The following is a 13,287-nucleotide window of genomic DNA, read 5'->3' as shown; positions in this document are numbered from 1 at the left end:
ACTGGTAAACTTTTACAAACATTTGATGAAATTTGAAATCAAAAAGGGTATCACACTAGGGTTTCTACCAAGGTCTCCCACCTGTGTATACTTGAACTGCTGCTCCACGTCCTTGATGACAGACTGGCAATCCAGGCAGATGAAGGTGCCGCTGACCAGCTCGGGATGGACGGGGTGGGTGCGGACAACCTGGCCGCTGATGCGCAGCAGGGTGCCCACCTTTCCCGTGGTCAGCTCACGCACCCTAGAAATGGACAAACACAAGGATAAAGACTTACAGTGAGGGTTCTAGCCATCTGTTTTGTATCAGGGCTCCTTGCACTTGCTGCTTCTGGTACAAAAATGAATGGCTCAAAGGCTATATGAAAGTTTCTCTTTGTTGGTACAAGTCATTATGAAGCAAACGTGTAAACACAATAAATAGGAATTTTCAATTGTAGAACTCGAGTCTTTGTCAAGGAATGAGCAATCCACTGCTTCACACATCACATCATCTGCATAATGTGATGTCACGGAGGGGGTAGATCGTTCATTGCTTGACAAAGACTGGAGTTATATAAGTCCATTTTCTTGTGTTTTCTTGTGTTGGAATTTACAATTCAAACTTGTTTCATAACAGAAATGTGCCGTGGATTGCTTCTTCCTTGCCAAAGACTGGAGCTGGACAGTTGAAAATTTGGAAGTGGGACTTTGAAAAGTTGAAAGTCCCAATTTCTTGTGTTGGAAATTACAGTTCAAAGCTGCTTCATAACGGAAGGCTTAGAAATCACTTACTTGTGTCTGGCTGGCACGTCGGTCACACTGAGGTAGAACTCCTTGCTGGTTGGAACTCCGCAGTGGTCACGGGCAAAATTACGCACAGCAAGACACAGGCTGGGATACACCCTGGGAAAAAATCAACATCTTCATTAGCAACAATGATTTGTGTATGTTTTAGCCTCTACCAGGCTTCAGAATTGGCATGTTGTTTCCCTTTTTGGACAACTTCTACTCTTTCCAGTCACTTCTGAAGCCTTGTAGTTGTAGAGGCTATATTTGTATATGTAGTACTTCTTAATGAACTGTCAGATATCTCCTGCTATCATTCTTTTATCACTTCATTCAAAAAACAGTTGAGATTTTTTGTAGAATTTCCCACTAGCAGTTATAGCTACTTGAAAAATAATATACTTCACCTCAATTGCTTTAGCTCTTAGGACGACATAACCTTAAACTTTCTCGTACTTCACAAGAAATATTACTTTGGACTAAACCACTTTTCATAAAGGGGTGTTCTAGCAAAGTAACTGTCCTGTCCCCACCTGTAGTACTCCTCAGAGATAGTAGTGGCCAGCTGCTGGTTGTTCTTCTCGATGTGCTGGTAGCTGACGGTCAGAGTGTTTCGCTCAGGACGGATCAACTCCTGAACATCTGGTAGGTACTTCACCTCACCGTCAACTGTGAACCTGCAAAGGTGAGGGGGGATTATGTTACTGTAAATATGAACTTTTTTGGCACACTACAAATTAGAGTTCTAATACTTGTATATTTATCATGAAAATGATAAAGCAACACAATTCATAGAAATAATGTGGTGGAGAGCTGATCACCAAAAAGACAAACTTACAAATAAATATAGATAAAATTACACAAAGTTGTTTCAAGACTTACAGTACAGTACAGTGGTGCCTTTCAAATTATATTTTTCTACTTGTACTGATTTTTTTCTTCACTTATTTGACAAAAACACTAGAGTACGCAAGAATAAAACTCTTGAAATTTTTTCCAACATTCTGTACCTTAGCTCTCACTGAGAATTTATACCAAACACAAAGACGAAGAAGAAATTTGAAGACCCAAAGTCGATTATAAAATTTCTGTGCTGAAAGGTAATATTACATGCAATCAGAAGTCAGTTTTGTACATATCATCTACACTTCAGTTGTCAAAATATGCTTCAAAGAGTCTATTCTCATTAAATACAAATGGAGATTTCAGCATAAAGTTTTCATCAGAAAACGTGAAATTTATTTGACAACAGCACATGGCACGAGTGTAACAAAGTGGGGCTATGTCGCCATTTTTAAAGTCTTTGTGAACTAAAAATCGAGCCAAGACAAGGAAGATATTCACTTACTCCTCCAAGAAATCTTGGAAAAGCTTCTGGCACCTGTCTGCTACATCGTCTTTGACCAAGTTGTGGCCAACGGCGCGGTCTGCTACGTCCATTTTGGCTCAAAGTCGACAAACTTTTCTGGTAATATTTTTCTCTACTCCGGGCTCCCTCTGTGATCAATGTGCAGGTTTCGCGCCACTGTGGTCACGTGGCCAGTTGGCTGTTCTATCTTTTGAGTATGACCCCCTAAGATTTGACAAAGAAGACTCCAAATTTTAATGAAAAATGTTAATAAAGCAAAGTCTGACATCTTGAGTATGGAAACTCTAATGTTATATAGTCCAAATGTGATTATTATTAGCGTTCGAACACATTTGTTGTATTTTTTTCTTGAACGACGATATCTGAGGGGAGGAAGATTGAATAAGCAACCAGCTAGATTTCGCGGGAATTTTAACCAATCAGCGCCGAGATGTACTGTATAGCCCATTCCACCATTCGATAGTAGAAGGGGTGGATGCTAATATATTTAAAGTCCAATAAAACGATAGTATTTCACTTTATTTTTACAAAAGATGTTGAAAGAATTTTATTTCTGCTTTGATTTGGTAGAAATTTTTAGTTAAAATTGAGAATATTTTGTTTTTCTATTAACCCATGTATTCGGTGGTTGCTAGCCTGTTGGTTTGACCCATTGACGTCCAACAAATGGCATTACATCATTCTTACCAAATATGGTGCACGAGGGAGTGTTCTTTCTGCTATTGTATTCAGTGATGTTCCTCCCAAATAATTTCTCCAAAAGTCTCCTCTTTATCTCATCAGTTGGGATATTATCTGAGAAAATGTATTGTGACAAAATATCAATTTTAACACGAATTTACTACTGCCTAATTTTGGCTCTGTTATGCTTGTTAAAAGGAGAAAATGTGTTTTTAGAGAAAAGTCAATATCGTCACCGATGGTTCTCGAACCATCTGGCCCACCCAGACCAATCTAGATCCTGTGCGCTGATTGGCTAAATCCTCACACGTGATTCACGTTTCCAGAATATTCCATCCTTCCTTTTTATAAAGCCGGCACCTGCGACACCCTCAGTAACGGAAACGGTAGAAAATCATCCACACTTGTCCTCATTTTCCAAGCTTCCAAGAAGCCTTTTACAAATCATTCCTGTATATATCTGCTGTAAATACTATAAGGTAAGCCATAGTTTCTGTTATTAGTATTTTCTACGGCTACTTTTGGTGTAAATTTGGGTTCTTTTGATCGTACTCGAACCGACCGGCGTTTTTACATGCCGCACCACGTGTGCCGGCCAGTTGCCCATGTCTTCAATCCAACAATTTATGTTTCCTCAGTTAATTTTTACCACCATAGCTAAGATTTGATAGCTCAAGTTTTGTTCCAGATCATTCCCTCTTGGTGGTTTAGAAAGAGGAAGTTATGTAGTCAGTCGCCATGAATTTACTATGTTGTCTGACGCCATTTTAAGAATTAAGTGTGTCTAGTAATCTTTCTTTGGATAGTTTAGAACGTCTTTATCATTATTCTTCGTAAAATCAAGGCCATGATTCGCAGTTCTTTTTTTAATGCCTTCAGCCAACAATTTTATCGGATGAGGCACAAAGAAAGCGAACTTGGGGGTATCAAATTCAGAGCTCATTCAAAGTCTGAATGACTCAACCAAAAATGGCGGTTTAGTCCGTTTGTGCCCTGGGCGTTGCTATTATATTGTCCCTCATTTCGTGGGGCACAGCCGTTGAAACTGTAAGCAGAAATACGATGCCGAGTTTTCAGTTTTTCCTTCCACGCTTCCGTTTCGATTTCCCCTGAGAATAAGGGTTTTCCCGTAACCTCCATGCCTTTACCACGTGACGTCAGGACAAATGAATGATCTCTGAAAATCCCCCTATGGAAATTCCCGATTACTCAATGCACGAAAATATCTCTATTAGTCTTTTAGTTAGGATTGTGAAAGTAGTTGAAACTTTGCGTTTTTGCGATCGATTTCTTTGTAGAATTGTTCGGGATTTGGACTCGGGACTTTGTCCCCCTTTTGTTCTACCCCCCACCCCCAATCCAAGCAGAAGTTAAACCTTCGGCTGATTTTAATTTGACGCCTTTTAGGCGTTTTTATCCATTTTGCACTGGTTACATTTTCATAGTACCTGGCCAATTTGATACTGTAAGGCAGCCACCGAAAGATTAGCTTGGAGATAAAATTTTCCCTACACGTTGCAGAATATTACATACAGGAAGCCAGACTGGTCGAGCGGGTCATTGATTATTGGTTTGCATAATTCATACAGAAACCTTTGTGTTCACCAGAGTGGATTATTGTGTTCAGTCCAATTTTTATTGATCGTTTTTTCCGTAGATTGATCTGTTCCCAAGTGGATTGAAAAGAAATGCTTCTTTGTCTAATGGAGCAGGATGAAATTATCTGTTGCACTTAAATAAAATTTATTATAAAGTTATTGTTTTCAATCAAAGAAGTATAGGCTTGATGATATTTATTGTTCCAATTTTCAAAATTATACCATTCTTTTACATGAACACTTCAGAATCTGATTTATTAATTTTTTTTTTCATCTACAGTATATAAAAAAGTAAAGCAATAGGCAGCATACTGTCTGATTAATGAGCACAAGACCTTGAAGTTGTAGATTCTTCCTAATCCATGCGGATTTAATGTCATCATAATGACAACTTGTGGTATTTGGTAAAGACACTGGCATATTTTTTCCAGTCTGCTAAATGTGCCACACGCATGTGACTTGGGTGTGGTTGGACAAGCATGTGAACTGTGAAAAACATGTGTAACACCCAACTGTAACCCACTGAGGAATTTTAACATTTCCTCCCCCGTCCTGTTTTTAGAACACAAAATGGCAAAGAACGGACCTGCAGTGGGAATCGACCTCGGAACGACCTACTCCTGCGTGGGGGTGTTCCAGCACGGAAAGGTTGAGATCATCGCCAACGACCAGGGAAACCGGACCACGCCTAGTTACGTCGCGTTTAACGACAGCGAGAGGCTGATCGGGGATGCCGCAAAAAACCAGGTGGCCATGAACCCCAGCAACACTGTTTTTGGTAAGTCTACAGCCTCCAGAATGCTTCTGTTTTAGGAGTACAACTACAAGATATAGGAATTTTCTTCTTCACAACCAGGATACAAGACACCTTGCTTACATTTCGGTGTCTATCAGACACTTTCCTCACAGCTTCTGAGTTGGTAACAATGTCATGCATCTAGAAATGTTTTCCTAGCATTCAGATCTCCAATTAAAATTTGTCTGCACAATAATGTCTATAACTGCAAAGCATGGCTGTATTTGCTCCCTTGCTCTCTTTGATCAGTATACTTCAATTCTGTATACTAGTATTTCTTTGAACAACAAATACATATTCATTTGTGCAATGTCCTGCAAATTAACGTTAGATTCAACCATCTACCTTCATAGTGGTGCACTTAGATTTGAAGTAGTGTGCCAAAATAAAAGTAAAGGCTTTTCCCATTGTATGAATGGCATGACATTTTACAAAATGGCAGTAAAGATAAGTCTTATCATGCTTTTTTACTGAACTTGTCATGTTTTGTCTCTTCAGATGCCAAGCGTCTGATCGGGCGACGTTTCGATGACCCCTCCGTCCAGTCGGACAAGAAGCACTGGCCGTTCGAGGTGGTCAACGACGGAGGAAAGCCCAAGATCCGTGTTGAGTACAAGGGAGAGACCAAGACCTTCTTCCCTGAAGAAATCTCCTCCATGGTGCTGGTTAAGATGAAGGAGGTTGCAGAGGCTTACCTTGGCAAGGTGGGCAGATTTTTTTTCTTACTTGTTCTTCTTCCGATAATGCCCTTTTTTAAAAAAAATCATTTTCCCGAAACTGGGGTTAGGCATGTTTGCTTCAAATTCAAGTTTGTTTTTTTTTTTTGAGAAAGATTTTTACGGCTGAATGCCCTTCCTAACGCCAACTCAAACCCTAGTAGGGCCCAGGATACCTCTGAGGGTGGAAATATGTGTAAATTCCTATGCTTAATGATAAACACAACTTTACATTTTTGTTTTCCAGAGTGTGACGAACGCCGTGGTCACCGTTCCCGCCTACTTCAACGACTCTCAGCGGCAGGCCACAAAGGATGCTGGGACCATTTCCGGCATGAACGTCCTGCGAATCATCAACGAACCAACCGCTGCCGCCATCGCGTACGGACTGGACAAGAAGGCAAATGTTGTTATCCCACTTTCGTTGTTCTTTATAGATAGTATTGCCTTTATTTACCAGTGCAGATGCCAGCCTCATGTACAAGTGAGACTGGCAACTGGACTACCTGGATGGAAAAGTTGATGGCTGTGGCTGCTGAAACATTCACAGATGTTACACCAGACACTTCCTCACAGAACACAGGGCTTACTTTAACGCTGCAAGTTTCTCATAACTTTGCATTGTGAACTACTAAATCTGTTTCCCGATCTACTGAGAATCTTTCGGTACTAATGCCATGCTGTTTCATGGATTACTGCCCTACTCACGGTTCTGGTTTGCAGCAATGTTTTTTGCTGCAAGTGTTTGCTAAAACTTTGCATTTCTACCATATTTTAAATGCTTGCATTTATTTAAGACTGCTCATGAGTTGATGTTTAAACGTTGCTTTGTTTTGTTTTGCACTATCGGTGGGAGAGTTCTCTTGCTTGGTGCAGCTTCTTTATTATTCAGTTTATGTAGAGATAGTTGCTGGGGCAGTCTTACTTAGATCCAATGAGGTTTAACTTTACTTGCTGAGGCTGTAATTTCTGGCCCTGCATTACCTAAAACTTGACGTTGCTAGTCCTAAAACCAGTTTACTTGCGCACTGGTTGCTAGTCCTACCAGTAACTTGCGTAGTGGACCTTCGTATATGGCCTTCTGAGTCTCTAACTTGAAGTGAGTGGCCTTGGCTTGCTTTCTGAACTCTGGGCAGAAGCTTGGTCATACACTTGACAAACACGACTCGACAAGAAGCTGCCACATTCCATCGGCAAGGACGGGGCACGGGTGTTGTCCTCGGCACAACGAAAATAGCTGCAGGAGCGTCTCACAACTGCTGCAGTTAAATACTTGTGCTTACAACAAGAAACATGGAATTTGTCTGTTTGTTATCATCAACACATGATTTCAAGTGCTTCAAATTCCAAAACAGATAAAAGCCTAATTGAAAACCAAAAGAAAAATTTAAAAATGAACGACAAAATCTGGTGGTTATCATGCTACGTGCAGGACAATACCAGAAGTGTCCGTGTATGGGGTTTTTCGCGAGTAGCCACTGACACGTGTTTCCTTTCTGTCTAGATGGGAACTGAGAAGAACGTGTTGATCTTCGATCTTGGCGGTGGCACCTTCGATGTGTCCATCCTGACCATCGAGGACGGAATCTTTGAGGTGAAGTCCACGGCTGGAGACACTCACTTGGGAGGAGAGGACTTTGACAACCGTATGGTGAACCACTTCGTGACGGAGTTCAAGCGTAAGCACAAGAAGGACCTGACCTCCAACAAGCGTGCAATCCGGCGTCTGCGGACGGCCTGCGAACGTGCCAAGAGGACCCTGTCGTCTAGTGCTCAGGCTAGGTGAGAAGGCTTCAAATGGTTGATTTTGTTTGCTGATGTTAAATCAACTGATTTGCCAGAACTTCTTCATGAGCCTTTTCATGTAGTTCTCAGGCAAGTTGAGAAGGCTGTAATGGTTGATTTTGTTCATAAATGTTGAATCAACTGATTTGCTAATGGAGGACTTTCTTGCAGTGCTTGCGCTATGTGAGAGGGCTTTTTTGAGTAGTTGATTTTTGTTTTTGCTGATTTTGGATCAGCTGAAAGTTTTGATTTGATTAGCCAAAAGATGACATTCATGATCCAGTGCTCAGGCCAGGAGAGGAGTAAAGAGGTTTTTTTTGGCTGACATTAGAAAAGTTTTATTTGCCAATTGATGACTCTTTGATGACTCTTTAAAGTGAAAAGGCTTCATATTTGGCCTATGTTAAATGTCTCTGCATTCTTGTACAGGAATTGTCAGCAGTTTAAATCAGTTGCTAAAATTGTCCTGTTTTTCAGCATCGAGATCTACTCCCGTTCATCGGTCCATTTTTAAGTGGTTTGATTTTGGTCCCAGCAGTCTTGTACAGGAATTGTTGAAGGTAAAATTGTATACCTTATTTTGCAGCATCGAGATCGACTCCCTGTTTGAGGGCATCGACTTCTACACCTCGATCACCCGCGCCCGTTTTGAGGAGCTGAATGCCGACCTGTTCCGCGGAACCCTGGAGCCGGTGGAGAAGTCTCTCCGTGACGCCAAGCTGGACAAGGCGCAGATCCACGAGATCGTCCTCGTCGGAGGGTCCACCAGGATCCCCAAGATCCAGAAGCTCCTGCAGGACTTCTTCAACGGCAAGGTACAGAGTTTTTTCTACAAAATTTAGCATTTCATTTTTAATGACTGTAAAGCATGTGTAGGATGTAAATTTGTGTAGAAGACAAGTGGTGCAGAAGTCCAATGTCGTTTTCATATGATGTGAAGTTTGTGTAATGTTTTATTTTGTTATTGTTGGAATCCAGGAAGATCAGTTAATGGATATCCCAATAAAGTATCAAGTATCAAGATCACTAGTATGGCAAGGGAGTGAAGCGACTGAGTGGGGGGTTGGTGCAGGAATTTGAATTTTTACAGGAGTAACAGTTTCTTGTAATGGTAGAATGCATTTTCATGACGTTTTGTTTTTATACTTTCACTGGAAAAAAGATAATTTTGAGAAAGACTTCATGTTTTGTACTAGTACAAATGTATGTAGCCACTTATGGTTCAATCTGAAAGTGTTTCCAAATTGCAGAACGGAATTTTGACTCGAATTTTGACTCATCTACAATATTTAAGAACATTGAAATAAAGTATTTCTACCACTGTTGCTAAAATAATTGAATTAATTGAATTTCAGGAGCTCTGCAAGTCCATCAACCCTGACGAGGCTGTTGCGTACGGCGCCGCTGTCCAGGCCGCCATCTTGTCCGGAGATAAGTCCGAGGAGGTGCAGGACCTGCTCCTGTTGGACGTTGCTCCGCTGTCTCTCGGTATCGAGACGGCCGGCGGTGTGATGACGCCGCTCATCAAGCGTAACACGACGGTGCCCACCAAGCAGACGCAGACCTTCACCACGTACTCGGATAACCAGCCCGGTGTGCTCATCCAGGTGTACGAGGGAGAGAGAGCCATGACCAAGGACAACGTGAGTTTACATTTTGATGTCTCTAATTACCAACATAGAATGGAATAAATGACTACATAAATCTATGTTGTCTGAAGCTTTAATATAAATTTGGGAAATTTGTCAAAATCTTTCATGATCAGATGAAAGGTTCTCTATTACATAAGTGTCCTAGCCAGCTTGATATTTTTTCTGTCATCTCAATTTTTGTTTGGTGTGATATGTAGAGCTCTCCTGAAAAAATCAGAAATCTTGACCGTCCAAAATGCTATTTGTTGTTTTTTGAGTAGATAATTTAGCTGGTAGACTAAGATTAGTTTAATGACATCTCAGATTGTCCTAAGCAAAATGACAGAAAGACAAATGTTGGCTGGAACACTGATTTTGAGTTAGGTATCTAAGTGTAGTTTTTTAAAACGTAGAACCCAACGTAGCACCCAGCACCTCCTGGCTCTGCTGTAGTGGCGTCGGGAGCTCAGCGCTTGTTCTTTAGCAGGCGCCGTGAGGCACGTTCCCCTTCCACGACGTTGGAGAGCAAGTCTGTCCCCGGCTGCCCTCGGGCGCTGGTGTGGGCAGACCCTCGCATATCCGTGCTGCTTCCCAGAGTCGCTCTGACACTGACTGGGGGGACTGACCATGCAAGGAACACCTTTTACATACAGCATCCAATGCAATTTCAAGGGAGGCAAAATGAAAAATATTCTGGATCAAGAAATCTCTTATATTGACATTTACTGCCATTTCCTAGGACATTGTCACACATTGTCATTTCATACTTAAAAGCGTTTGAAATAGCCCCAAAATTTGCAATGTGAGGTGCCTCTATTTTCTTGGTCCTGCCCATTTAAAGCTAGAACCAACCTACAACATGAAACAAGCAACTTTTCGATCAGCAACATTGCATTTTATCCAGCAACATGCTATGGAATAGGACAGATAACTACAGAAAACGAAATACAGAAAATTGACTTTGACAATCCAGTTTTGCCACCCTGAAATTGCATTGGATGCCTTGAAGATGTTTGCCAAAAGTTAAGACATGGTTCTTGTGTTAAGATAGTTCTTAGTTTTTTCTCAGAAGTTATTGACTTCCATGCTCCTGTTTTACAGAACCTCCTGGGTAAGTTTGAGCTGACCGGCATCCCGCCGGCACCCCGTGGTGTGCCTCAGATCGAGGTGACCTTTGACATCGATGCCAACGGTATCCTGAACGTTTCTGCCGTCGACAAGAGCACAGGGAAGGAGAACAAGATCACCATCACCAACGACAAGGGTAGGTCAATGTTGCAGATTGTACCAAACATCCTTTAAAAAATTGTTTTTTATTTTTGTAACAAATTTGAGATAAATAGGTTGAAAAGGGTATGTGGATATTGCATAGTGTGTATAGATTCTGAAAGTTTAGTACAATGTATTTTTTTGTAACCTTATTTAAAGGCTTTAAATTTTGAAATTTAAGACTGTCAATTGTGTTTCTTGACAATATCAGGCAATCAATGACGATGACAATTCTTTGGTAAAAGCAAGGTGATACAGAGTCCAGCCCAGATTAAAACTGTCAGCTTTGAATATTTCTAACACCTTTTCTCTTGCTTTTCTTTTCACAGGACGTCTGAGTAAGGAGGATATCGAGCGTATGGTCACAGAAGCTGAGAAGTACCGCCAGGAAGACGAGTCCCAGCGTGAGCGCATCGCCGCGAAGAACCAGCTGGAGAGCTACGCCTTCAACATGAAGAACACGGTGGAGGACGAGAAGGTCAAGGACAAGATCAGCGAGGACGACAAGAAGGCCATCACCGACAAGTGCAACGAGGTCATCAGCTGGCTGGATGCCAACCAGGTACGGCTTCAAAGTCAAGTTCATGGATAGGAGCATGTTGGCAGAACGTACTGTGCCTGTGTGAAACCTGTGATGTATTGTGTACAGCACTTTGTAGAACATCTTATTTAAGCTTATTGGCCTTTGTAAGGCTGTCATTCTGTGCATTGGATAAAATTCTGAACCAACATTTGGCAAACATACAACAGAAAGCACTATTTTATGAAGGTGCAGTAGTTCTGCCAGAGCACTAGTCAACTCCTTTTTACTGCTACTTTTCACTGTTCCGGAAAAAACTACCTACACAGCTTATTCTGAATGAAAGTTCTTTGTCCATAGCTACTTCTTGTTACTTCAGCCTTACCATCAAACTCCAGCTCTTGTGAATAAAAAAAACTTTTACTCAATCATTCGCTAACCTAATGAAATTATTTACGGACAGCACATGCTGATCTTGGACTATGTGTAACAGTATTTAAGCCGTGTTGTTCAGTCTTTCTTAACCCTGTTATGGCCTGTACTGTAAGCCAGGTTGTGAGCTTATATCTAACCCTGTGCTCTCCTCTCCCCAGATGGCAGACAAGGATGAGTTTGAGCACCAGCAGAAGGAGCTGGAGAAGGTTTGCATGCCCATCGTCACCAAGATGTACCAGGCAGCAGGCGGCGCTCCACCGGGCGCAGCTGGTTTCCCAGGTCAGTGTTAGATGTACACATCTGTAGTCTGCAATTAATGTTTAAAAGTTTTCATTCAAGCAATTACTGTTTTTGTTTACATCATATACCTGTAAATTATTTGAAGATATGTTCAAATTTATGGAAGGCAAATCAACAAAACTACCACTCTCGGGCCTGACATGGCGATTGCTTGTATATTGGGGAAGAAATACTAAGCAACCTACAATTTTGCAGACTGAAAAAATCAGGCTATGGGTTCACTGTTGTCAACAATGCACATATGTGGATATTCTGCTTCTAAACCCAGATAGTGCAGTTTCTAGGGACGAAATTCAGTGCGCCGTTGCTGCATAAACAATTCTACTAAGCTGAAGAAGTTTTTCTGTCCCAATTTTGTGAAAAATATTTGCAGGAAATATTTTCCTATGGCAGAACACTAAAAAGATGTATTTCTCCCACTGCAGGTGCAGGTGGTTTCCCCGGAGGTGCCCCAGGTGGTGATGCAGGTGCTCAGGAGGGCGGCAGCGGGCCTACCATTGAGGAGGTCGACTAAACTCTACCCCAACAACACCGAACCAAGCAACGGATTCCAAACACGCCTCTCGCAGACCCCCTTACACTAATCTCCTAGCAGATCATACAATGGCAAGGCTGTATATCCATTGGACAAGGCACTGGGACTAAATAGTCACTCCTTGGCTAAGGGTTACTGACTTGCCACTGTAGGATCTGCTTGGAGATTACAGGAGCGATTCGGCCTCTCGTAAACCCCTTATTTATCTCCAAGCAGATCCTACAGTGGCAAGGCTGTATACATGTATCCATTGGTCAAGGCACTGTTACTAGATGTTTAATCTCGAAGCAGATCATATGGTGGCAAGGCAGTATCATACATACAGTGGCTAATGGACACTCCTCTGGCCAATGGATACTGCCTTGCCACCGTATGGTCTGCTTGTAGATTATAAATGCTTAGTCCTTGGCTAATTGTTACCGACTTCCCACCATAGGATCTGCTTGGAGATAAGTTTACACACACCACGCCTAGCTGAACACTCTTTCACGGTCACTTCTTACCTTTATTTGAAAGCTTCGATATGTATATGAGAGATTAAAAGCAATTGGAGAAGTTTGAATATTCTATAGAGGTTAAGAACAGTGGACCTTTTAATTATTTGTTTAAACTGTCAACTCTTACCCGTCTTATCCAATGTTTCTGTTACTGAAAGGATTCTATAGTGTGGAAAGAAGAAAAAAAAGAATGAGGAACTGTATGTGACGAGAATAAAGACTTTCTGTAAGAACTATTGAGTTGTTTCTTAAATGTGAGAGTGAGTACGATTGCTCAGTTTGCAAGAATGTCTGTAGTTAGTGTGTAGTCAAACTTTCATCAAGTCTTAGATATAAATATAGAATACAACACGGTGTATTCCGTATCGCCCGAGGTACCAGCCCGAC

General features: G+C 41.5%; 2 protein-coding genes across 3 annotated transcripts in view; one reads left to right on the top strand and one right to left on the bottom strand.

The window, feature by feature from the left end:
- Window positions 1-2,291, bottom strand: part of LOC109464083 (zygotic DNA replication licensing factor mcm6-B-like) — a 12,019-nt gene extending 9,728 nt beyond the window's left edge. Inside the window, exons 1-4 of the mRNA XM_019761010.1 lie at window positions 2,117-2,291; window positions 1,302-1,445; window positions 775-885; window positions 82-244 (exon numbers count right to left, since the gene is read on the bottom strand). Of these exons, the coding sequence (XP_019616569.1) occupies window positions 82-244; window positions 775-885; window positions 1,302-1,445; window positions 2,117-2,208 (510 nt within the window). The 5' untranslated portion in view covers window positions 2,209-2,291. The remainder of the gene's footprint in view (window positions 1-81; window positions 245-774; window positions 886-1,301; window positions 1,446-2,116) is intronic.
- An 816-nt stretch (window positions 2,292-3,107) lies between these two features.
- Window positions 3,108-13,079, top strand: LOC109464066 (heat shock cognate 71 kDa protein). 2 transcript variants are annotated; one of them, XM_019760989.1, is made up of 11 exons: window positions 3,108-3,297; window positions 4,979-5,194; window positions 5,711-5,916; window positions 6,176-6,328; window positions 7,433-7,710; window positions 8,300-8,528; window positions 9,069-9,356; window positions 10,446-10,608; window positions 10,943-11,175; window positions 11,727-11,847; window positions 12,294-13,079. In XM_019760989.1, the coding sequence occupies exons 2-11, from the start codon at window positions 4,987-4,989 to the stop codon at window positions 12,380-12,382; spliced, it is 1,968 nt and encodes a 655-aa protein (XP_019616548.1). In that variant the 5' UTR covers window positions 3,108-3,297; window positions 4,979-4,986; the 3' UTR covers window positions 12,383-13,079. The 2 variants fall into 2 exon arrangements, with proteins under 2 accessions (XP_019616548.1, XP_019616547.1); XM_019760988.1 differs by having other exon boundaries at window positions 6,176-6,334.
- The last annotated feature ends 208 nt before the right edge of the window (window positions 13,080-13,287 follow it).

The sequence above is a fragment of the Branchiostoma belcheri genome, unplaced genomic scaffold, assembly GCF_001625305.1.
Source record: "Branchiostoma belcheri isolate BF01 breed outbred unplaced genomic scaffold, Haploidv18h27 scaffold131, whole genome shotgun sequence".
NCBI lineage: Eukaryota > Metazoa > Chordata > Leptocardii > Amphioxiformes > Branchiostomatidae > Branchiostoma > Branchiostoma belcheri.
Note: the sequence above shows the minus strand (reverse complement) of the source record. Positions and strands in the feature narration are given on the sequence as shown.